Below are 26,575 nucleotides of genomic sequence, written 5' to 3'. Positions count from 1 at the left end.
ACAAAATATGTTAGAAGATTTGAACGGATTGGGAGCAAGACCGCCCCATGAAATGCGTCTCTTCGGCTTTGTCTGTTTTCACTTCATAACTGTCAGTTTTATTTGTCCATTCAATTTTTTGATTTTGTTTTCAGTGTTTATTAAAAATGATCAAATCAAAAATATTTTGATTTATTTTTACTAAACAAATTAAAAAAACTGATTTCTTTAGGGAAGTTTTGACCTCTTATCTGGGTTAACTTCATGTTTTTTCATGTATATATCTCTTATGTTAACAGAGGAGCAAAAAGAAAAAAGAGAAAAAAGAAAGATGAAAAATAGTAACATTCACATATGCAATAAACACGCAATATTTCTTTAATGCTGGAAAACATGCTGTGCACAAAACATGTAAATATGCAGATATATTTTTACCCTAAAAAACGTGCACAGACGTAGAAGGCAGACTACTTGTTATCTTTGATTTGGCTTTCCCACATGTACAAAAAATTTTATGACATGAGCCATTTGTCTTGTTTCATTTTAAGCCACTTTTAATGCTGTGGCAGCCAATTTGAATGGTTTTAGTTAAGGAAAAGTGTTATAGTTTCTTTACTTTCATCCTATGTCATCATAAAGAAGGATATTTCTGTACCCCTGATTGTCTAAATTGACCATCAGTAAAACCCCATGTCTGTTAGATGTTTGCCAGAAAAGAAATGTGAGATTAACGTTATGATATAAAACCAAGGATGAAGTTTTCCAGTTAAAAATTAAGAGCTCATCCATGTCCCTTAGGAGTCAGGACTTTAAAATTCTAATGTCATAATCTGCAGTCCTGGTTTCTATTTTTTTTTTAATCTGCGTGCTTCCAAAAAAAGTTTAGATATGCAGCTTTTAGAAGAAAAAAAACCCACTTCACTTGAATGTTTGTTTGAATTTAACATTGACTGAAAGTGAATTGTCTTGTTTTTACCATGAAGTCACTGTAAGAAGTAAGGCTTTGTTGTTTTAGTTCAAAACTGTGATATCATTGGTTGTTTTGTTGAAATATTTTGATGGGGAAAAAAAATACAGTATTTAAGTGTTGTCTGAAAATAATGGAAACAACATGCAGAGTTTGTTTCTTAAGTGATACTGTGTATTTTTATTTTTACTTTAATGTGTAATGCCAAACTGAACTTCTACTGTTATAAGGTAAAACAATTCTGGGGTAGTGGATTTTTAAAATAAGTTTAATTTGAAATAAAAAAAAATTTGCACATTTGTGAACATGCAACAAGTCAAATGCACGTTAATGTTTTGTTTATTAATTGGTTTGTTTTAAACTAATTATAGTAAACATGAGCAAACAAACTTTTTTTTTACTTTGCACTATCACTATTCTGAGAGTTTAAAAGCCTCATTAAACATTTGAAGCTCAACTTTTATAGCGATTCTACAATTTAGATGTTACTTTTTGAGAATGCTTGAACTTATAATTGTGTAATTTTTTTGTACATGTTAAACAAAAGAGGTGGGACTGTTTCTCTGTGATGCTACATAATGGATCAGAAGAGTGACAATTTCACCCCTAGTTCTGTTTCACACTTAAGTACCATATTTGTTCATAGTTTCTGATGTTTTATCAAATTTAATCAGATTCATGTTATAACTGTATGTTATCTTTTGGCTTAAGATTGAAAACACATAGTTTTAACTATCATAAATACCTAGCACAGTTTGAGACAAATATTTAAATAAAAAAAAAGAAAAATCGGACACTGTTGTGCCTCTGTGAGGTCTTTTTAGACAATGACGACAATTTAGGATGCAAACAAGCCAGATCTAACTAGTTAAAATTTGAAGCAGTACTTTGGAGGTCAGTACTTGTTCTTAAATATGTGCATACTTGTGTCCATGCATCTGAATACAATACAGTTGTAAGAAATTAGCCATACTAGTTATTATATGTAATAACCTTTATGTTTACATCAAGGGTTAAAATCTGAACCTGACTTTCAGGTTTTATTTAGCATATTTATTTTTAAATATAGGACAAAATGAGTAAATTTATTTATTCTTTTTGTACTATTATAAATATTTTACTTGTAGTTGCAAGTGTATTCTAAAGCTGCCAGACCTTATCTGAAAACATCTTAAGGCCCCCTTCACACTGGGTGTCGACCCCACTCAACAACAAATCAGCCAGAACATGAATGGTCTTTGCAGGATCCTGGCCAGGTCTTCAGGGGCTTATTAGGAATGCACCCCATTATGTGTGACAGAGTATTGGAGTCCTTGTTGGAGCTTGGGGGAGTGTGGTGGCAGCATATCCACAACCTGGGGCCTGGGCACACCAGTGTGGCTTTGTCGTCATGAATTTGATGCAGCACTGGCCATGCTGGCCTTGTGCCTAGTTTACGACCATGATCACGACAAGGTCATGGAAACAACTCGCTGTAGCGTCATGGTTGCATGGCGTAAACTTCTAGCACATAGTTACAATCTGATGCAATCTGAGCGAGTCGTGCCCGGGTGGGCGAGTCAACAGGAGATGGTCCCGGGGACGTATATGATAGCAGGGAAAAGCCTATTTTGCAAGTACAAAATGTGCAGAAACATAAAGGTTGCCTTTACACAGGTTTTCCAAAATTTGTCATGTTTCAGCCACGTTCTTATAAACTGAGTCAGCCATGGAGAATGTAGCGGGGTTCTCATCCAGTGTGAAGAAGGCCAAAAGATAAAATGTTCGATAGCACAAATCATTGCTTCGAAAGCTCAAGAACTGCACGTGTGTCTTATGTAATGACTTTGACACTTACTATTATTGTAAATGCAGCCTGTTTGGAAAAAGAAAAGACTGAATTTGGTGAACTTTAAAACTATGGCACAAGAATGACTCCACTACTAAAAGGTGGTTAATGTAAAGTTGTGGACTCTAAAGTGAAATAATTATCATTCTGTCTGGAATGAAATACACAGAGAGAAGCTCACTAATATATTCTAATATGTTTTAATATTTATTCAATTCAAATTACATAAAAAACATCACAAATCTACATAAGCTCATAGCTTCTATGTTATAAGACCTATAGTTTCTAACACCATTCTATACTGTAAATGATAATGTCTTTAGATCACACTTGTGTGCTGTTTAGCAAGGCTAAAATAAAATAAAATAAAATAGTTATTTCATTGTTAAAGATGGTACATATTCTAATTCAGTTACTCTGAGAGAAAGCTGAACTTCTCCTCTCAAGTTTTAAATAATCTGTTCCATCAGTAGTGATCATTTTAAAATGATAATTTAAAAATCAATCCTAAAGACAAAACAAATAAAATAAATGTGTATAAAAACACATCTATGAAGCAAATCCTGAAGAAATTAAAACATGTAAATAGACTTGACATCATTGAACAAAAATGGTCATAAAATAATTTATTAAGAAAAAATATAAATTATTTATTTTATGAAACTTGACTTTTTTAAATGCTCTTTTTTGTTTATTTGTTATATGATTAAACGTTTTAAATACCCTTTACAATCCAAATACCTTGCTTTCTTTTCTTTTCTTTTCTTTTTTTTTTTAATTATTTATATTATTACCAGATTAGGAGACATGATTTTCTGATTGAGTCCAACATAAACAAATAAGTTACACCTTAAAATGTGAATCAGCCCTTTACCTCAAATTTTCCTAACATTTGTATTAATGTGTGCAAGGATACTTCATAGGAATGGAGCCTTAACTTGAAAACTAAAGACAAATGCTTCATGAATGTGTCAGGGTTTAAGAGTCCAAAAATATTCTTTCTTTGGTTTCTGGTAAGTAAGAGTTATAAGAAAAACTACTACAAAAACTACTGCCATGCACCAAGCAGGAAAAAAACAACACAGAGCAGGAGTTTCTGAGCCACGTAGATGAGAATAATAGGTTTCGCCATCATCACTGGTCCAGTTCAATCTGTTATTTTCTGTTATTTCAGTGTTTTTTAAAGCCCTTAAAAATAACTAATCTAGAATGATGCAGGTGAATCCTTGAAAAAATTGAAATTGTTTAGTATATTTGTTTTTCTTTTTACCTTTATCCTGGGAAAGGACCTCCAGGATTGTCATCACTTTGTGGTTTCAGTGGATTTTGTTGATTTTTTTTGAAATCCAGAATAACTGACAAATGTGTTTTCTTTGAATTTAACATTAAAGTGTTATTTCAAATCATTTACAGCTTGTACACTCAATGTGTGAGCAGCTGTGTTGGGATGGATCACTACATGTCATATAGTGTTAGCTGCTAAATGCTAATTGTATTGTAATAGGCTGCTGCTCGTAAGGGACACGAGGTTTTAATCTGAAACGGACTTGTTGGGCAAACGATAAACTCTGGATAAAACACCACCATGGAGAAAAAGAGTGAAAGGAAGAGTGCACAGGAGGAGCTGCAGTAATGGATGATGTCTGGTGTTTAAATCTCTTGGCAAATGTTAGAGTTGCACCATAACTTGTGGCAATATTACACTGTTGTAGACAAACGTTTTGCATGATGTGTTTAAATTGGATATTAAGCCTCATAAAATTGTCTGAATTAACGTTCTACAAAGTAAAAAAATCATCTTCTTTAAATGTGAAACCTTCCATAAATAGCTTTATGTATGTGTCCATCTAATAACGTGCTTTTCCATGATGTGTACATATTATTAACATATTTTTTTTACATGTGTGCGAACACATACTGAGTAGTGAGTAATTGGTCACGACCTGGTCATAGTTAGTTTAACAAAACAAAACAACTAAAAAAAATATTACTAAATCTGAAAGGAGAGTAAAATCCAAGTCAGTTGGTTGGCAACTTGTTTCCTTTAGACCACTGTTCTTGTTTTCAGTGATGATTTTAATTTTGTGCCAACTTTCTCTGTGTGCATTTTTCTGTGTTGTAGTTTTTGTAGCTTGTTGGTAAAATGTGTGCACTTCATTCTGACACAGTTAAACTACAGTTGACAGGTAATGGTAATCCCTGATTATTTCACTGTATTGTTCATAATGACAGTTACATTATGAACCTGTGTTGTCAAGAGTAATTGACTAATTTGAAATATAAATTGGGTTATAAACAAATGATTGGTTTATATTAGTGAAACACTTCTATAATCCAATCTAGAAAAAAATATCTGTAAAGCTAAAAGTTAAGTTTCATTGTGACTGAACTTCATTCTATACATTTGATTAATTATCATGTAAATGTATTAATGACACCTTTCTCTTTTTGTCTTTGCAGTGTTAAGTTTCTAGCATTCGCCTTCTCTCTTATGAGGAGTCAGTAAGTGGTAAACAAAATTGCGGCGGGAGCCACATTAGCAGCAGCCTCCTCATGGACGGACAGTTTAAAGGAGATCTTTAAGGTGACACGAGAGACCAGAGTTTAATCATGAGTATAAAAAATATCACATGGTCTGCTCCTCACATCGTTACCAAAGCAGCCTCTCGGAAACGTCAACCCCACTTTTTTGACAACCATCTGCCTGACCCTTCCCCCCCCCCCCTTATATTTTCTGCAAATTGACTGAGCATTGCACTGACACACTTTTGGAGAAAACGGGACTCCTGATTACACATTCCAGATGACATCTCTCGGACATCATTGTAAACGCCATCTTGCTTACTGACCAAATCAGCACCGTCTGCAGTGCTGAACAACTGAGCAACTTCGCAAATTTCTGAAGAAGAAGAAAAAGAAGAAGAAAAAAAAGAACACTTGTCTTCACCTGGACTGAAAGAACAATGTAGCATCTCTGCTAACACATTGTAGCATCTGTTGGCTGGGAAATAACTTGACTTAATCCATCAACAGTGCAAAGTGAGAGAAATTTATGCATTCAAGGGACCTTCTAGATGTCACTCTTGGATTTCTTTCCAGTGAAGAGAGAAAAAAAATCGTAGAGGGGACACATGAGAGACAAAAGAATTGTCTTATTCATGAAAAAAATGACCTCCATAAAAGAAAACAAGAAAAGAGGGATGCACAAATATTAGATGAATCACAAATGCACAGTATTTAACAGCACATTCCCCAATCGTCCCTTGTTAAAGTCTTAGCACTTGTGTAGTCTTCCATTAACTTCTATCAGAGTGAAACACTGCCCTCCTCACCTGTACTGAGATCAATAAAACAGCAGCTGAACAAACGAAGCACATGTAGCATTAGCTCAACCATTTAAACCAACCTGAAACAGTTTCAGTCACAAACTAGTGGAACAAGATCTACCTTTCTCTCCCATGTATGTGAGCTTGCACGAAAATCTGTGTTGGGTAGCCAAGGTCCTTTAGCATGCACTTGCTAAATGACCCTCTGTAATGTGTTGTAGATTAGTAGAGATATTCAATATAGAGTGAGGTTTCTGCTTCCCCTTATGCTAACCGACATCTCTCAGTCCTTTAACTGCCACTAGCATCCCGTGCCTGAAAGCCCGTGTAAATATTTTCCCTTTGTCTGACTGATGCAGTCATGAGGAGACAATATACTGACTCAAAGAGTCAAAACAAGTCCTAAAGCACTGAGAGTCAAGGGATATTGGCCAACCCTTCCGAAATCACAACAAAGTACAAAACAAGTATTGTTATATATTTCTTTGGCTATGGATTTATGCTGTTGCTTTGAAAGGGACCAATCTGATTAATATCTACCCTAACACAATGTCCAACACTGTCGAAAAAGGCACAAAACTTCCCTAAACGCATACTGCCCTGTCTCTCTCTCGTCCCTCTTGCTGCCAACAATTGCTTCACTGGCGAGTCAATTTCAAGATGAAGATCAGGGGAGTCCTTAGGCAACGGGGTAAATGAGAAGGAATTTAACCAAGAATAGAGCGAGCGTGGACATGTACAAAGAGAACAAATCTATATTTTGATAAACAAATCTACAACGCTTCATGACTTTGGAGGATGTTCCTGTGCGGGATGAGTCGAGAAAGGCAGAAAAAAATAAATAAAAGTAAAGCAAAATTTCATGCAAACAAAGAAAAGATATTTGCCATCGTGAAGTGGAGTCCCAGAAACACAGGAAAGGACTGAACGAAAATATTCCTTGTGACGGGTGCGCAACCTTGTTTACTCCGCACAGGCACTGGGAAGAAGTTTTTCTGAATGACAGACTCTCGCCTGTGACAAATATGGGAACGACACATGATGGACACTGAGATTAATAAAAATAAAAAAAAATGCATTTTTGTAACTTTGTTTACCAGCATGACTACTTTGCATGACTGTCTTTTCTGCAAGCCCTTAGTTGAAGACAAGGGTGCTAGAGATACAAAAAAGTATATATAAAATAAATTTAAAAAAATGTTATATGCAATTAATGTTTTAAAAAAGATTATAATTAAAGAGAAGAGCTATATTTTGTTTTGAAAAGTTAAAAAAAATGTGAATATTGAAACATGTATGTTTGCAAAGTACACCCTGAACTATGTTTTGTTTGATGAAATCTCTCTGCTACTACTGCCCTACACTCTTCATTCCAGTGTTTATGACCTCTGCCATAGTTTTATTTTTAAATGCATTAAGCGGTATATTTTCTAAACATTCAATCAACAGACTTTGCCTGTAGCATCCGAGCAAAGGGCGTTAGTTGTTGTTAATCACAAAGTCCATGTTTCCTCCTTGAATCGTTTGCACAGCCTCTGTAGCAAAAGCAGCACCAGTTCTAAAACAACAGCTCTCCATGCCACAGTTTTGACAGCTTGATCGGTACTCATAGTTTGCTTTTTTCCTTTGGCAATAATGCAATAGTTGTCAGGATTGTAGCAGAAAAAAAATGGAGAACCTCGAGTCCTTTGAATATCTTCAAAGCTTCAGAGTTGAGGAAATCATTCAGGGTCTTGGATGACTCGTGGCAGGATTTTGTTGGAATCGGCAGTTCTGTTCCATTCACCCGACGTAGAACAATGGGAGCACAAGTGACCACTATGACTATAAAAGATACTATACTGGCAACGAGTCAATAGAGATTTCAGGTTTGCATGGAAGTAAACGCCATTCCGAAGTTTGTGTGTGGTTTTAAGGACTCGGGTGTGCTGATAGTGTGTGTGGATGTAGGTGTTTTGCTATTTTCTTTCTAACGTAATAAATTCTAGTATATAGAAAAATGATAATGTGAACACCTCACCGTGATGTGTAAAAAAACGCATGCATTATGACTTGATAATCTCTCAAGGGGGAACAGAGTCTTGCCATTTCCCCTTAGTCTTCTGTCATTGTTTGTCATAAATCGCGTCCTGATATAACTAGAAACACTGTGCCGTGTTGTAGAGCAGCAAAGTCTTCCTCGGAGAGGCAACTGAAAACTACTCACACTCACAGTGTCGGCATGAGTGTGTAGAAGTAGCTCGTCTTCATTTTTTTTTTTTCTTTGTTTCTTTTTAAAGACGGTCAGGTCTTTTACAATCTGTCATTTATCGTCGAGTTGCTGTCATCCCGCTGGCCAGCTCATTGCAGCACACAACACAGTCATTCATGTAAGCGCCAATCAAAGAGACCCAGAGCTTCCAAAATGATGTCAGAAAGTGAGGAAGAAAATGTAAGAAGTACCAGTGTCCACCAAGGGGAGACTGATGATAACGAAAACAGTGGGGGGAAAAAGGAAAGAATCTCAGTGTTGAGGGGTCCTCAAGAACCTTATCCTTGGCTTGGTTTTCCCAAGTGAGTCTCAGGCCCTGCTGGTTCAGGGCTCAGCTCAGGCAGCTGAATGGTCCTCTGTCCATTCTTTGTACATTTCAGTTGGAGGCTCAGAGGTGTGAAACAGAGAGTATTCAACAGTTCTGTTGAGTCCGCGCTGGTTTTACAGGGTCTAGAACTTTTGTCTATTTGCAAAATAGGATTTTGTTTTTGTCCTGTCATCTTTCTTTTTTTTTAAAACATAATTTTCATTTTTCTTTTCAGAATTCATTATGGTCACTATGGCTTTGATGGTTGCAGAGATGTTAATGAAAATTTAAGAGGCGGTGTGCACACCTGCAAATACTTTGTGCTTCACCCAACTGTTTGTATTTTTATAATCAAGAATTGTTCTTTTTTTTTTTTTCTTTTTGGCCGTTGTTCTTCACTGTTAAGTTCACCATGTCTCCGTTCTCCATATTGTGACCAGTCTGCCAATGCCAGGCTGACAAAAAAAAAGATGTCTTTTCTTTTCTAATGCATAATGCTGCCATTTGATTTTGACAGAGAACAGAAATGAGTTACAATGTCGAGAGTGCTAAGTCTGTTTTATTTTCAAAATTTTCTTTTTGTCGGAAAATGCTACAGATTTGATGAAAACACACTCACACAACCAAAAGAGCCAAAATGCTTTACATGAAAAGTAGGTGCCGATATTGGCTGCTTTGTGTAAGCTTTTATAAATATTTGAAAGGTTTCAAGGGGTCCTTAGATGACACATTCTGTTGATTTTGTTTACATGCCTGTTTCTGTTCAATGTGTTATTTGTTTTATCCTTTTAATTGAGGACACTGTATGCAATCTCCACCATGAATGCCACTGATCGACACTTACTGTATTCTCCCTGAGACACATATGTGTTGTCATCCTTTCAGATGACTGCAAACACATATGTTGTGGCTTTATGGCTTTCCATAGAGTTACTTAGCAATCACATATAACTAAAAGCTATTTTATTTTTCAAATTGATAAGACTAGAGTTACTTTAGGGAGTAATATATCATATGATATAGATTTTCTAATATATTAAATATTATTTTAATTAGAAAAGAAAGACGAAAGTCAAACCTAAATATGAATAATTTAACATTCGTGCATCATGCATCAACGTAAGCATCCCAAAGATTTCTTTTACATGCTAGTTATTGCATAAAACAGACTTAAGTACTGGTCCATTGTACTGCGGTCTTAGTAGGAGAGTGAAGAAGAAGAAGAAGAGGTGGTCACTGGAGCATTTGGTTCTGACTTATGCCGGATTTCATTTTTGAAATGTTGGGACACAAAGAACAACTCATCAAGAACTGTATAAAGTATATTTCAATGGAATGTTCATGATCTATCTTTTTATATTTTGAAGAGAAAAAAAATAGAGACATATCAATAAAGCGTCATAATTGAACATATTTCTACTATTGAGACTTAAAATGTATGAATGTCAATGCGATCTAATGTGAATCAATCTCCATAGCAGCTTGAATGAAAACCTGATTAACATGATCATGAGATGCTTTTTTCAGAGATAATAAAATGGCTTAAAAATCATTGAGATCAACTTAAAATAAAGGAGAAGGTAATCTCATTTGTGTGTCGGCTTGTTTAAGTTCACACGTTCCTGAAAAATGAAAACGTGAACACAGTTAGCTCTGTCTGTCATTCAGACAGGAACAGAAAACCACAACGCAGTGATTGTTATAATCTGAGTTGAAATGGAAACACAATATACCTTCAAATCTTAACAAATAATAATACTATTAAAGGGCAAGAATGGCGCATTAGATGTGACTCAAAAGTTAACGACATGCTTTTTGTCAGTGCCCAAATTTACAACATGCAGCATATTTTTATACACTGTGAAATGGGTTGTTGCTTGTTTGTTATTTAATCATATTATCCTGTCAGTTTGACAAACTACTGGTACAGAAATGATTAATTAAAGGTGTCTTAACAACAAAAGAAATGTTAAGTTTAAATGATTACCTTGACTTTGGAGGTAAGTGCTGAAAAGGTAGGGTCCTCACTGTTTTTGTCCTCTCCCTCCCATCTAAGCATAAGACCGTTCTGCATCACATATTTGGCTAAATTTGAGGCAGTTTTCTATTACAAGATTTTCCATCAACCTTACACCAGTTAGTGCTTTAGGAGTTAAATGCTGTACGAGACAAAGTTATTTCAAAAGGCCACATTTGTTTACATAGACTTTTTAGTTAGCAGTAATGTTGGTTTAGATCATACTGTTTACAACTTTAATTCAAATCACTTGGTACCCTTAACTGAGCTAAGATAAAATTATACATTCAAATCATTATTCTAATTAAACCAAATCTTAGTAAAAAAAAAAAGAAAAAAAAAACAAGTTTTCACAATTTATCATTTTATTTAAGATGAAATAGATTAGTAATTTTGATTGACTGATCAATACTTTATTTATAAAATTTGATTTTAACCAACTATCTAAAGGAGTTAAATCAAATAATAATTCCAAATCAACTAATTGGAAACAGTGTCGTACACAATGGAAGATTCTACTCAAAAAGCATAAAATACTGTTAAGAAAATACATGTTTTTTAAAGCTAACTTGGAATTTAATGGTAACCCTTCCACTTATGTTTTTAGGTTGTAACAACTTGTTAAATTGTGAAAAGCCGCAGTAGTGGCTCCTGAGCTTAAAATATTAGACGGCAGACACTGTCTTTGATTCTTTAATTGATAACCACACAAGTTTTACAATCTGGTACATTTTTTGTGACGGAAGATAGGATAACAATTTTACAAAAATATTCCATTTTAGGAAAGTATAATTTGGGTGGGGGGCTTTGTTGATTAATTCTAAAAGATATAAAACTGAAAATGTTCAGAAGCCACAGCAGATCCACCTGTGGGCGATCCAAGTGTAGAGCGACACAGAAAATATGCCTATGTTAGAGAAAATGTCCCATTGTATATCTCCTGTTTGTCTTTAGTTATTTGTCTGCTCCGAGCTGCTTGATTGCTAATTTATCTGCTAATTTTAGTCTTACAAATGGACTTTTTAAAGAGAAAATCTACTCTGTTGGACACAGCAGGTTCAATGCTCTGTATCATTCCTTCATTTGATAAGATCACGTGAAATCAAGTGTTAGTAGTGCTCATATCACTGAGCTAAAATTAGCAGAATGTGTCCATGGAGCACTTACTGTATTTCTGCAATAATGAGACTTTATCCGGGCTGCTTGCAGTTCTGATCTCTGCCTACAGGGTGATGTGATCAATCTTCTGAGGAAGGCAGGTGTTGACCTGTCCTGCCCTATAACTGTAAAGAAATAAAAAAAAACTAAAACCGAATCACCAAAAATCCTTTTGAACTCCATTTAAAAGAGTAAAAATATTTGAAAAGCACACAGAACAAAACAATACACAGCAAGCTAAGTAATTCAGTAAGTAACATTATTTATTAGGAGGAACTACTTTTCAGTGTAAATGATTTTTATTTTTTTAGGTGGAGTGTCCTTAAGAACCTGCTGCACATGCAGAGTAGAAGGGACTAGCATAAAAACTTTGTTTTTTTTCTCTTAAACAGGTCAGTCATTGTCTATAAATCAGAACTATCTGAACTGTATCATGATATTTTGGCATGGTTAGATCATTTAAGTGTTGTTACCCCTGCTTTATATCAAATTACTGAAACTGGATCTTAGCATCCAAGACGCTGGATCCCAACGTGCCACGATCCCCCCCAGAGAAATCTGAGAATCTATATGGACACACACACACACACACACAATAAAAATTAAAAAAATCAGAGGCCATGAACAGTAAGTTGACTAATTACATCTGACAGCTGGTTTCAAACAGTTACAGAGACTCTGGTTGGTATGTGGGGTCAAAGGATGTGATATGCTCTGCAGATCCATACAAAATGCTGAAGAGTTTTAGACAATTTCACAGAAACAAAACAACCTGTTCCATGAATCTTTGGTCGGATCTATATGTTCTATCTGTTTATATAATGTTGAATTATTTGCTCTACACTCTGGCCTTCATCTCTTGTAACTTAGCGCTCACATTTAGACAAAGCTCATCATGTTATTTGTCACCAGACCTGGGATCAGATGAGAATGTGATGTCCATCAGAAAAAAAGCAGCAAAGGATTTTTTTTTTTTACTGTGAATGACAGCAGCTATAGGAAGATGTCATCGAACTGCCTCCTAGTTTTTTCCTTCTGAAGAATAAACATCAGCTCCCTCTGGTGGCGATGCACAGTCATGTTGCTTGTAGAATTTATTCTGATAATACTAATTTATTTATATCAACATGCAATCCGTTGTTTAATATTTAACACATTGTAGTAAAAGGAAACTCATTTGCTCAAGAGTAAATGTTGAGTTTGTTACTTTTGCCTTTGTATTGTATCAGAAATGCATGTTGAGAGATTTAGTTCCTAAAATTTACAAAACCTAAATTTCTAACATTTATGAATATTTTTATTTGGCTTTTGTCCTTGTGCTGTTCATTTACATCCATTTGGTTGACATCACCATCTTTAAATGTCTTTATGAGAAACCATATCTAAAATTCAGACCCACAAGGTTTGTGCAGCAATTCTTTCTGTTTTATGACACACAGTTGGAGGTAAGTGTCCAGTTAACAGACTGGGTGGAGTTGATTTGGTGAAAAGCATGTTTTTTTCTTTAAACTGAAAAGGAATTGAAGTTAAACAGAGAAGGCATATTGGCTACCCTGTCTAATCGTTTTACCAATGGCATAAAATCCAGAGCCTGAAATGTCTGAGTTTAATGTGGACTAAAAATATCAAACTCTTGACAGAAAAATAGCCACCAAACTGGGAAAAAAAGTAAATCATATGTAATGAACACAGTTGGTCTTTTATGTAAAAGCTAATATTAAATTGTCTGTTCCCTATAGTAAATCATTAACACTCCTTTAAAAACATAATACAATACAATTTTATTTAAAAAGCACTTTAAAAACAACACTGTTGGCCAAAGTACTGTACACCAACAAATAAAAACCTGTAAAATTCCAAAACAAGAATAAAAACACAATCAAAGCAATAAGACAGTAAAAACCATAAAAGAATAAAAGCCGGCATCAAATTGAGTTAAAAGCCAAAGAGAAAAAAGTGTGTTTTAAGAGATTATTAAAAACAGGAAATGATTCAACCTGTCTGATCTGCAAAGTCTGATCGTTCCACAGTTTGGGGGCAGCGACTGAAAACGTCCGGCCACGTCTGAACCTCTTTGACTTCATGGACCACCAACAGTAACTGATCTGCTGACCTGAGAGTGTGAGGGAACAGCAGGTCGGACAGATACTGTGAGGTGAGACCATGTAGGCATTTAAAAGCAAATAAAAGAGCTATATTCTCCTTACTACTAGTAGTTCAAATTTGTCTGCTGTGGAGGACATTTGTAACCCCAAATACTGCCCACCCACTGCATACTACTGAATAAACTCCTTTTGCTATCTACAGAGAATATTTAGGGCTTTTTAATGATATCAAATGTCAATTACCTTACAAAGTGTGGGGAATTAAAAAAAATTGTGATTGGACAATATTTTTTTGCTGGTAGTCAGAAGGTTAAAATGAATCTGGAAACCAACTGGAAGCCAAAGTAGTGACGCTAAAGCTGGAGTGATGTGTTCTGGTTTTCTGGTACCTGTTGAAAGACAGGAAGCTGTATTCTGAGTCGAGCGAGTGACTGGCTCAGCCCGACAGAAAGTGCATTGCAATAGTCTAGACATAATATTTCTTGCAAAAATGACCTTTTTTTAAAGTTGGATTCTGACAGTACTTCAGTTTCTCCTCACCTAAGAATTTGTTCTTTTTAATGTTAAAATGTTATGTAAAATGTCTACAAAAGTCAGCCAAACGAAGCAATAGGTGGTAAAAATAAACATATTTATCGATCACACTGGTAAACCATTCTATGTAATTAATTACATTAGAAAAAAATCAGAAGATTAATCTTATGTTTTTCAAAAATATTAAAACGGACAAAATACATAAGAGATCAACTTAAAACAAAATTAAAAAGGTATTCTCAGTTTTATGTCCATTTGTCCAATTTTGGTACATATTTACTAAGATATAATACTAAATATGTAATACTCTTGTATTTTTCAAGATAATTGTTCTTTTATGCATACTTGTGCAACCAAGCTATCATCTATTTAAACAATGTCAAAATGTAAAGCTCTACATCTATTTAGACACTTTTTCTTCCACTACACCAACAAAATACATTGATCATTTTTTAATTTTGTTTCCTTTTATTGAGGTCTTTTTTATATGTGATCCAGCATTTAAAAGGTAGAACATTTGAATCATAAATCTAAGTTGAAATACATAGTTTTTATTCTTTTGACATAAAAAAATCAACTTTTTCAATAAAAAGTAAAGAAACTAAAACTTTGTAGTATTTCTTGTTTTGTTTTTTTTTTTTTTTTGCATGGGATATCCTATAATGAATTTGGAGATTAATACATTTAGTGGGTTTTAGCAATCACTGTATGTCCAGCTGCAGTTTTTGTTCACTTTGTTTCAGACACACAGACACAACTAATTAATGTCTGCATTATTGATATACAGTGAACGAGTCCTGTCAGTCAAAGCGCCATGCTGCGTTGGGCAAATGTGACATTCGATAGGGAGGTTGAAGGCTGTCATGCCTCATGGCCAAAACGGAGGGGAAAGAACAGGGAGGGGTTGGACGGGTCTAGCAAAGATCCAATTTCAACACGGCAGCTTTCCTAAAAAACTTCGGACGGTGAGGGCCAGGCCAAGATCCTGGATGTTCCTTGAGCAAACAACTAGAGGCAGAGGTTGTGTCCAAGCAGATTAGTGGGTTGAGCTGGACTCGGTGGACCGCCACGCTGACTGAAAGCAGACAGCCCAACAAGGAGCCTATTTATGTGACAGGCAGAGATGATGACAGACAGGAAGACAGACGACCTGATGAGTTGCAGGAGGCAAACAATGTGACTTTTCATCCTGCCATTAGTCTCATTCAGCAGCTGTTTAACATATAGTGAGTAGATTTTTTCCCCTCTAGCTTTACTTGTTGGTTTGCTTTCTGTTCTGCTTTCCAGTACAATTATGTAGTAACTTAAACGTTTTAGTTACTAAATTTTTAAATGTCAAGCCATGTTTACTAAAACAAGTTTGTTACGATATTTTTCCTTCTGCCATTCGCTTCTGAGGTTATCTGCTGTGTTTATTACCTGAAAACCACTGATGAATTTATCTCTGGTTTTAGGCAGGGATTGCTTTCAAGTCCAGGTGGTCCACAAATTCTCAGGAGAGTGGTTTGCAGTGCTGGTCTGGCTGGCAGGGATGGAAAACGAGGACCCACAGTCCACTGAAGGAGGAGGCAGAGATAAAACTGAACTTCTGAAGGACCAGCTCAACAGTGAGGAAAAAGGAGAAAAGGAGAACAAAGGCAATGAGAAAGAAAAGAAGAAAGACAGACGACGTTCAGGGTCTCTGTGGAGGAGTGGATGGGGTCTGAGTGAACGACTGGCCATCAATGTTTCAGGAATGAGGTATGAGACTCAGCTGCGAACCTTAGCCCAGTTCCCCAACTCTTTGCTGGGTGATCCCAGGAGGAGATCACGATACTTTGACCCACTTCGAAATGAGCTTTTCCTGGACCGCAACCGAGCCTGCTTTGACGCCATTCTATATTTCTACCAGTCAGGCGGGAGGCTTCGCAGGCCTGCAAACATACCCCTGGACATCTTTATGGACGAGCTGATGTTTTACGAGCTCGGAGAGGACATCATGAACCGCTTCAAGGAGGACGAGGGTTTTCCAAAAGAGGAGGAGAGGCCCCTGCCGTCCAATGAGATCCAGAAAAAGCTGTGGATGCTGTTTGAACACCCTGAGTCCTCATCAGGTGCACGAATCATTGCCATCATCAGCGTGATGGTGATCGTGGTGTCCATTCTCATCTTCTGTCTGGAGACACTCCCTGACTTCAAGAAAGAGGTTGGAAGTGTAATAATTAATATGATATCACTAAATCTTTAGAAAACAGATTAAATGCTAAAATGAGCCAGACTTCACACAAGTTCTGCAAAGTGTTTCCTATTTTCCCATTCACACACACTCATAAAGTGCTTTCTAATAGATTTTTACCCTCTATATGCAGCACTTTTATAATCTCAAACATCTATAAGTATATCTGGGGCAATTGGAGGTACAGTGTCATACCCAAGGATACTTTAGTAATGAACTTTCTTTAAATGAGCTTAAAATGGCCCTTATATTGTAGTATTTTGTCTTCAAACTCTTTAATTTACATAACAAATTACAGCATATTTGTGGGTTTGCTATGCTTTATGACTGATTAGTACAAATAAATAAACTAAAAAAATAGTCTTTTTTATGTTTAAATAAAGCATACTCACTTAGTTTATTCTTGTTCAGTTTAGTGAATTTACATAGCACTAGTTTACAACAAAGGTTAACTCAGTTCAATTCAAATCCACTTCAGTACATTCCAGTTCAGTTCAGCTATCATCCAGTATAATAAGGTTCAGTTACTTACAAAAGGACAATTTCCTAAAAAAAAAGGTTTAGGAATCTGACAGACAGACTGTATCAAATCTTTACTTCAATTCAGCTCCCCATTTTAAGCACACCCAAGGTGATGGGTGACAGTGGAGAGAAAAAACTCCCCTTTAACAGGAAGAACCTTTTAGCAGAATCAGGCTCAGGATGGGCAGCCATCTGCCTCAGATGACTTGGTGCTGGGGCTTAATAAAAAGATCAACCTTTTTTATTTTAATGGCTGTGATGACAGGAATGAGCCACAAGCAAGCACAGGAACAGTGTGCTCTCCAGAAGGCAACTGGACTCCTCTTCAAGAGAAGACGATCAGTGGCCTTCTATTGAATCACTTAGGATTGTCGTGTCCTGGATGTCTGAGAATCTACACCAAAAAATAATGATCTACAGTGACAGTAATTATGCATAGTTATGTAAAAAAAAGACCAATGTGAAAAGAATATAGTCAGTGCATCCAGTTCATCAGCCCTAAAAGCTTTGCCAACAATGGAAAGTTTTATAACTGATCCTGAAAATCCAAAAGTGGAACAAAGATTGGATGCTTGGCTGCAGTGATGGCACACTTTGTAAGAAAATATCCATATCCCAAGGCCAACTTTAAATTTAAATAGCTCTTTTCAAAACACTTCCTCTGGCTCATCCTTACTAAAAAGATCAAACTTTTATATTTTCACGTCTGTGATGACAGTGGTTATTTTAATATCTAAGCTGTATAAAAACTGCCTAAAGCAGCACAATTAACAGACTTCATTTCAAACCAGCAGGATATAATGTTTTATATGACACATGTTTGAGTATTTGGGTCAAAAGAAACACGAGATGATGAGAAGCAGGTGTTTAGGTAAACACTTACTTGGAGAGAGTACTACAGTGTGTTCAGAGGAAAAATACTGGCATGAGAATTTGTTGGCCAATGTGTCTGGAAGCAGACCAGAGAAAGACTGCAGGAAGCTTTGGGTGTGATTATTTTAGCCGGCTGTTAAATTTGATATGAATTCAGGAAGGGTACAGGGGGTAACATTTGAGAATTAGAATACAAATGACTGAGCGGAGAGAACGGATGAAGAGACAGTTAGGTGCGTTAATGAAAGGTCACAAGTGATCGTACATATGGACAGAGGTGAGCCGGGCCCCACTGGTGGCTTAGAACCAGAAACCTAAAGGTCTCACTGGATGAGTAGCATACACCCGGTCATGTCGACACATTCCTCCAGGACTCCTGTGCTAGGCCAAGCTGGCTTTGCTGCCAGGAAACTACTGTAACTTACTCCTGTTGGAGTCCGTGCGGCCACTCAACCGCACTGGCAATGTTACACGCAGCAGCCTGAGAGATGGGAATAGCGACAAAGTTGGAGACGAATGAGGAGCGGTGCATGAGACACTCATGTTTCTCTTCGGAGATCTCAAACGGTTATATTTAGTCTTAGGAGAGCCCTTGGAACTGATGACCGCATACTGTACATGTCCTCCTTTAGTAATAAACACTGTCACTGACCTGCTACTGAAAGTCATGAGCAACAATCCATTTCAACTACTCTGAAACTTTATATATTACACACAACTCATTACAACCTACAAAATATAATTTTATATTTGTGTTGTCTATTTGCCGTGTTTTTGACTGGATGGTGAATGAGCCATGTTTTAAACATCAACCTTCCAGAGTGTGAATATGATAACTGACAGGCCAGATGGAACAACAGGTGGGCTGAGAGGAGATCAGAAAGCTGCACGTGTGAAACGCTTTTATGATGCTGCCAGAAGCGAGGACCGACGAGAGAGCATCAAAAACACACTGAAGTTCAGTCTTTCTTATTAAAATAGCCCAAATCTCAGAGGCGTGTTTGGAAATAGATATGAAAGAGTAGTTTGAGAGCTAATCAGTTTTCTGCAGGGACACAGATCAGAAGATGTGCTTAGGCTAAAGATGTAAATGAAACATGTAGTTAGTGAGCCTAGCTTAACATAAATACTAAAAATAAAGGGAACAGGCTCTTTCTACATCCCATCATATTATAGACCACTCATCTTTGTTGAGTGAAGGGTTGACACTATTGAATGTTGTTTAGAGGATCTAGTTTGATTTTTATTTATTTATTTATTTTTTATTTATACAGAAACCAACAGAAGACATTCTTACAAATGTATTTTTATGATGTTGTCTCAATGTGACAAAGATTTCTTGTCATCTTGACATGACAAAGCTTGTTTTCTTAGGTAGGTTACCTGGGTTAATAAATTTACTTTTTTTAACCAAGACAGATTTGCTTTCTCTTGATAACATTTTTTTTTTAATTCTTCTAAAATCAAACAAAAAGGCTTTGTCTTCAATAGATATTAGGGCAGACATGCTGGTAACTGATCCACACACACACACACACACATATACACATATACATATATATGTATATATATATATATATATATATATATATATATATATATATATGAACAATTGCTTGCAACTCTTACAGACACAAATATATGTGGTTTTAATGTGTTGTTCAGTCATCTGCTTGAAAAAACTTCCATACAGTTGCAGATGTCAGCTTTAGGGCTGCATGCTGAAACACTACCATTTGCAGTAGAAACTATGAGTCCGAGACTACCGTAACTGAATTTGGTGCATCCCTCCTCAGCTTTACATCTAGAGTCAGCATCTCTGAATGCTCCTTTTATACCCAATATTGTTTCTAATTTGATGCTTATTTAGCTATTTGGTTTCATGATGATCCACCAAAGCATCAATGTAAAACATATAATAACAAGCTTTGATATTCCTTAATATTTGAAGTTATTTAAATATATTATTATTGCCATTTTTTCAATATTTCAGCTTTTGTGTTTGTGCTTTTCAGATTGTTTCAGACTCTTACTGTGTTTCCTGTCTGTTCCTCTCCAGGAGTACCATTCCCATGCTAAGAATGGTTCTGAAAACGGGCCTCCTCCTCCAAGTATCTTCCACGATCCCTTCTTCATGGTGGAGACCGTATGCATATGCTGGTTCTCCTTCGAGCTCATCATGCGCCTTGCTTGCTGTCCCAGCAAGCCACAATTCTTTAAGGATGTCATGAACATCATTGATTTTGGCGCCATCCTGCCGTACTTTGTCACTCTGGGAACAGAGCTGGCCAAAGACGACGACACCTCTCCAGCTACGTCCTTGGCCATCATCAGGGTCATCAGGCTGGTGAGGGTCTTCAGGATCTTCAAGCTGTCCCGGCATTCTAAGGGCCTCCAGATTCTTGGCCAGACTCTGAAGGCCAGCATGCGTGAGCTCGGCCTCCTGATCTTCTTCCTGTTCATAGGTGTCATCATCTTCTCCAGCGCTGTCTACTTTGCAGAAGCTGACCACCACAAAACAGATTTCATCAGCATACCACATGGCTTTTGGTGGGCAGTTGTTACCATGACTACAGTGGGATATGGTGACATGTATCCAGTCACAGTGTGGGGGAAAATGGTGGGCTCTATGTGTGCCATCGCTGGTGTTCTGACCATCTCACTGCCCGTGCCTGTTATAGTGTCCAACTTCAGCTACTTCTACCACCGAGAGACCGAATGTGTAGATCAAACTGAGTACAATCACGTGCAGCCATCTGTGTGGGAGGACGGGGAGCCCGAAGGCGAGGAGACAGAGGAGGGGGACAGGGATCCAGAGGCAGATTATTATGCCATTGAAGAAATCTGCAACCCTCTGAATGGGACTTTGCTTAGCGGACTATGTTCTGGCCAGAGCGCAGAGTACAGAGGAGGAAATCTATATCTCAGGGAGCCACTGGTTACACAGGTTTAGAGAGAAGTGACATGTTCTGCAGCCTGAGACAATGACAGAAAGTGAGTAAAAAATTGACAATTTTGAAGATCCTAATGTTCTGATGAAAGACACTAGTAAATCATCAACTGGTACTTTGTGTAGTATACTCAGAATAGCACCAATATACCTCCTAACAACTTTATATTTCCTCTTGTGGCTCATTTATTTGTCATTTATTGCTGCACTAGCCAGTTAAAACAGCAGCTTTTTTTCTCTCAGGGTCATAATATAAATATATCAGCTATTATTTACAAATGCTTTCAGCTTAATATGGAAAAGATTTTTAAAGGGACTGTGCCTTGAAACTATGATGTCTTAGTTATGTTTGCCTTACAGTTTGAAGTGGAAGTGAAATAGATTATTGAACTCAACCAGCCGATCTGCTTCTGGAAAACGACTGAAATCTCTCCTAAACCAATCCTACATTCTCGACACTCTTCTATGGACAAAGTGTTGAGTTCAGGTTTGAGTAGTTTCGGCCCATCGGGTCACCTGCAGGACCGTAGCTCTACCTAAACATACATTGTTTTCTTTGTATTTGTGCGTTGTGCTCTGCTATGTGATGTTCTGCTTAAATATGCACTCAGTATTTAAAATAAAGATTCTATTTTATTAATTCTCTTTTAAAAAATGGTTACTGAGTCATTATTTTTAGGGGAAATATCATTATTTATTTATTTTGTTGCTTATTTTTTATTTGCCTATTGTTTGTAGTTTTTTAAGTGTTGATTTATGTTATGCAACATATAAAATAGATCTATTTGTTCACTTCCTAGCTTTTTATATCTCTAAATAGCCCAGACAGTCTGTGTTATACATTTGCAGTTTTGTAATCAGTCTATTTTTTAAATTTTAGATATGCATAGTTATTACAGACAGAAGGCTTCCAGTAAAGTTGCTCTCAGTTTTGCTTAAACACATAAAACTTTCCACTCCATCACGATGATGACCCATGGAAGGTATGCAGGCCAGTGTTTCGCTGCTTGTTCTTGAATAATGTGTTTTAGTTTGTCAGTTTAACAATAACTAAAGTTTTAATAGATCAAACACATTTCTTTTTCTGTGAGATGAAATCCATGTGGTGATTCTGGAGGTTTAGTATTTTTGGTACTTCCTGGTGGGCCGTCTTGACGGCTGATTGGCAGCTCCTCGTCACTCCCTCTACACCTGTGGCAGATCAGGCTCATCAGAAGGCAGCTGGTACTTAAGGCCGTGGTGGGAACCAGACCAGCGCTGGAGCATTGTTTTGCCTCTGTGGTAATGTGCTAGGCCTCTTGTGAATTACGAGCTTTTCTAGTGAACCCTTTCTGAGCTTTTTGTATTTTTTTGTGCTTCTACCTACCTAGGACTACCTAACCTGCGTGGACCCAGTCTGGTCTGTTGTGGACACCTGCCTTGGAGATAAGTTACCTATCTGTTTGCCTGTGCCTGTCTGCCTGCCTCGTGAGGGATACTTACCTACTGCCTCCTGGAGAATCTGCCAACCTGTTACTGGAAAATACCTACCTTTGGACTCACCTCCGTGCCGTGGATCATCCTTCGCACAGTAAGGCCTCCCACCTGTGGATATAATAATTACCTGCCTTCCTCACCAAGGAAATACTTACCACGTCCTCTGCTTCCAGGTTCCTGGTTCCTGTAATTATTCCTGCTCCCGATTCACTGTAAAATAAACTCTCTTCCTATTATCTTGGTCTCCCGTGTCTGTCTGACGCCGAGCTGCTCATTTTAGAATATTTACGAATCCTGACGATCCAGATCTCTCCCTACGAGAACAAATGATTTGAGCAGAAACCACACGCAAGAATGTCTGTGTGATTTCCAACTTTACATCATGAAACAAAGAAACTGTCTCTGTGTGTGGTTAGGCTTTTAATTAAACTCAGGCAAATATGTGCCAACAGGAAAACTGCTTTCCAACCAGGAAGCTCATCGTTTTATATAAACATTTCAAGTAGATTTGGTTATTGTTGTCCAGCATTTCTTATAGCAAATTTGCATCAAACAGTTTTACAGTCTAAACCAGAAATATGATATAATGAATAAATGATACATTATAGGAAAAGATTGGTTAAAAAAACTTTTTTTTTTTCTCTGGTTTGGTATTGACAATTTTATTTTTATACATTTACTGAAACATTTCAAACTTGAGTATTTTGTTATTAATTTAGTCCACTAGAGGACACTCTTCCATTCACTGTTATTACTTGTGCAATGTTAATAAAAGTTATTCTTTTATGGTAATACCTAGTTCCTGGTTTATCTAATTGTTTCATTTTATTTTTGTCCCATTGCAAAAACTGAGTCATACAAAATAAATATTTGGATCTGGGGTATCTTCAGAATTTTTCTGCGGTTTGAGGGGGAAAAAAAAACAACCACTTGAGTTGTATAAACACTGACATCTAGGATTTTCCAGGAACATTTGGTTTACACTGTAAAACTGGGTTTTGTTTGCTTATTTCAACATATTGGTTTTACAACCTATTTGTGAAATTTTCACAATAAAAAGAATCAGTTAATCAAAAACTACAAAAATACAATAAAACAAAGAAATATTATTTTATTATAATAAAAAGTATTTTTATTATAATTATTAGAAAATAATTGAATTAATAATCAATGCCATTTTTACTTTAGAGGTCAGTGAGTGGGTTCAAAAAGTTTTTTTTATTTTTGTTCTCTGTCTTTTCTTCTTTATACTAGGAGCATTAATAAAACCATTTTAACTTAGAATAGAGACAACCTTAATTTTATTTATTTTCTGTAGCGACTGGAAAATGAGTTAAATACTTTACAATTGTCTTTCATATCAAGACAAAGTTACTTCAAAAGGCCATATCAGTTGTATTTAAAGCAAAATAACTTAAGTTTGATTAGTTAAAACAATTTCTTTTAAAAATAGATCCTAAGCTGAAATAGATTTGCAAGTTTAAACAATTAATCCAAAGAGTTTAGTCAGTTCTCTAAATCAACCAAACTAACACAAATTTACACAAGTGATTTTAATGAAAAGACCACCAGGTAACAATAGTAGAACAATTTATTTTTGTTAAACTTAACTTAGATGGCAGCTCTTCCACTCATATTTCTCAGCTTGAAACAATGCGTTAGATTTAATAATTTAAGTAAACTTCAAAAGCTTGACTCATCAACAAGATCTTGCAGCATGATCCAGTTTATTTACAGAGACAAAAAACATCTTTTAAATAATTAACCACAGCCAAAAATAACTCAATCTTTAAATAAGCATTAAATAAGAAATACACAGCACACAAAATAAATAAATAACTTACATCAATTTATAGTAACTTCCATAAAAACATGTTGAAAACCAACAAAACAAAACTCAAGTTTCTGGGTTAAAAAACTTAGAGTTAAATAATTAGAGTTAAAGTTAAATAATATTAATAAGTTAAAGACACACAAACATTTCTGTGCAAAGCAGTATTTCACTTCTCCATTACCAACTGAGGACTGACCATAGAATTTAGCCCCATTCCAAACGGGTCGTCTGAGTCCACATTGAAGTTCCCCTGATTTGTCATGGGTTCCTCAGAGATACTCTCCACTGGTAAAGTATTCCTGAGCGGTAAAAATCGGGTGAAAGGGACTGAGTGTTGATCTGGAGCTTGTCTGGGTGCCAGCGACACAGGAATCCCATGAAGTGAGCTGAGGAAGCGGGTGTATCCATCAGCCAGCAACAGTTCTCTGAAGCAGCAGTCGGCCTCCTCATACACACTCTGAAAAGCGAAAACAATTTAGGAATTTGTCAGCAAGAGACAAACAGCATGAATGAAACTTCAAAAGTGTTTTAGAGTTTTTTCAATACCTGCCCCCTTAGGTGCCCTCCACTGTCCGAGCAGAGAAACAGGGATGATGACTGTCCCCTGATGACCACATGACCTGGTTTAACTGATTTCAGCTGCAACACGCCTGGAAACACAGAAACCCTCTCAGTTTTCCAGGCCTCAGATTATCCATTCTGTTTGTCCGTTTCTGGTTTCTCCACACGAATACTCACTGTAAGCAGTCTGAACATCACTTCCACTCACTTTCCCATCCAGGTTTATCTGCAGAAACATCCCACGTCTGTGATTATCTGCAGGAAGAATCAGTCAAGATAAAAAATTACATTTACATTTAAAAAACTTCTATGATCTTATTATTACCATTTTAGGTGGAGCAGTAAATAAACCTACTAAAATAAAAAATTAAAAATTAAAAAACAGATTTGAATACCTGTGTAGAGGTGCACCTCTCTGACCTGGGTTTTGAACGACAGGAGTGGATTAGACTCAGGGAGATAAAACGAAAGTGAAAAGGGAAGTGGGAGAATTAAAACAAAAGATAACGTGTGGAGAAAAAGCCTATATTGAAACAAAGACATTTTGTAAAAGGACAGAAGGTAAATAAATAAAGGGTAAATATGAAGAAATAACTTGTGAAACTAAAAATTAAATAAATAAATAAATAAATATATAAAATAATCTAACCCTGTGTGAGTGGCTTCTGAACAGGAGGACGTTTGGTGGCCTTTTAAAGGATTTAGGAGAAGGAGGTCCAACTTCCTGATGGTCGGAATGAGTCAGACGTTTCTACATACGGTTTAATAAACTGTGTTTGAGTGCTGACAGGAACTCCTGCATGTTCACGCTATGTATGGAGGTTAACATAAAATAGGTTTAATTTCTGTTTGATATAATTTATTTTTTACATACTTGAATAAACTCCAACATATTTCCCAGTCCTTCGGCACCATTTCTCCCACATTTAATTCATTCCAACAATGAACAGATCACTGCTTTGAATCAAATGTTTTATTACCGCGAGACACTTCAGTGACACTTCCATAAAAATTACGCCGAGCTTTAAAAATGCTCTGTCATGTGGGGACAAAGCCATTTACCGCAACCCAGCGTGACTTCCCAGGCAGCCGTCCACTTGAAAAATAAACACATTACAAAACTGAATGAAGATGTAACACGAACCCATCTCGCTAAGTAATCTGCAAAATAAATTTAAACAAAGCAAATAGTTATTTTTATTGAAGTGACGTAGACTGTTTTTTGGACTTTTTGTTGTTTATCTTATTTGGGATGTAAGTGTTTGAGAGGGGGGAAAAGAAGGAAGGAGTGGGAGAAGCAGATTTATAAGCAGGGAGTGTTTACAGGACTGCAGCTGTGCAGTGAACACAGACTGTAAACTCACCGGGTAACAAATGCTGCACGGCATCTACCAAACACATTATGGAAAAATGATTTCTTTTTTCCCCCAACAACAAGACATTTTGATGCTTTGGGTATAACACCAACCTATGTGTTAAAATGTCACAGGACTCCAGTGAAGGTGGAGCGACCTAATGAAGTAAGCTGGAATAAACTACATTATTTCAATAACTAACATAAGTGCACCAAACCATAATTCTCAAATCAAAACCAGACTATGATACAGGAACATAAGTATAAATACTAGGAATAATTAAAAATTCAAGGCCTAGAATTCCTTGTGTCACCTGC

General features: G+C 36.4%; 3 protein-coding genes and 1 long non-coding RNA gene across 8 annotated transcripts in view; 2 read left to right on the top strand and 2 right to left on the bottom strand.

The window, feature by feature from the left end:
- Nucleotides 1–10,067, top strand: part of kcnc3b (potassium voltage-gated channel, Shaw-related subfamily, member 3b) — a 57,833-nt gene extending 47,766 nt beyond the window's left edge. For all 4 annotated transcript variants that reach the window (XM_025006430.2, XM_025006429.2, XM_025006428.2 and 1 more), the window contains one exon: nucleotides 5,235–10,067. In XM_025006430.2, the coding sequence (XP_024862198.2) occupies nucleotides 5,235–5,248 (14 nt within the window). In that variant the 3' untranslated portion in view covers nucleotides 5,249–10,067. The remainder of the gene's footprint in view (nucleotides 1–5,234) is intronic.
- The window catches only part of LOC112450574, a 34,725-nt gene extending 18,696 nt beyond the window's left edge, over nucleotides 1–16,029 (bottom strand). For both annotated transcript variants that reach the window (XR_005234289.1, XR_003039233.2), the window contains exons 1-3: nucleotides 15,892–16,029; nucleotides 11,843–11,958; nucleotides 10,646–10,709 (exon numbers count right to left, since the gene is read on the bottom strand). This is a non-coding gene — a long non-coding RNA (uncharacterized LOC112450574). The remainder of the gene's footprint in view (nucleotides 1–10,645; nucleotides 10,710–11,842; nucleotides 11,959–15,891) is intronic.
- Nucleotides 15,972–21,687, top strand: LOC108237165 (potassium voltage-gated channel subfamily A member 7). Its single transcript, XM_025006431.2, has 2 exons — nucleotides 15,972–16,657; nucleotides 20,142–21,687. Exons 1-2 carry the CDS (start codon nucleotides 16,004–16,006, stop codon nucleotides 21,033–21,035), a joined length of 1,548 nt encoding a protein of 515 aa, XP_024862199.1. The 5' UTR covers nucleotides 15,972–16,003; the 3' UTR covers nucleotides 21,036–21,687.
- A 2,719-nt stretch (nucleotides 21,688–24,406) lies between these two features.
- On the bottom strand, nucleotides 24,407–25,458 carry fgf21 (fibroblast growth factor 21). Its single transcript, XM_017418401.3, has 4 exons — nucleotides 25,299–25,458; nucleotides 25,081–25,158; nucleotides 24,889–24,992; nucleotides 24,407–24,799 (listed from the first exon to the last, which is right to left on the bottom strand). Exons 1-4 carry the CDS (start codon nucleotides 25,444–25,446, stop codon nucleotides 24,509–24,511), a joined length of 621 nt encoding a protein of 206 aa, XP_017273890.2. The 5' UTR covers nucleotides 25,447–25,458; the 3' UTR covers nucleotides 24,407–24,508.
- Nucleotides 25,459–26,575: the final 1,117 nt, after the last annotated feature.

The sequence above is a fragment of the Kryptolebias marmoratus genome, linkage group LG17 (genome assembly GCF_001649575.2).
Source record: "Kryptolebias marmoratus isolate JLee-2015 linkage group LG17, ASM164957v2, whole genome shotgun sequence".
NCBI classification, from domain to species: Eukaryota; Metazoa; Chordata; class Actinopteri; order Cyprinodontiformes; family Rivulidae; genus Kryptolebias; species Kryptolebias marmoratus.
This window is presented reverse-complemented; position numbering and strand designations above follow the sequence as displayed.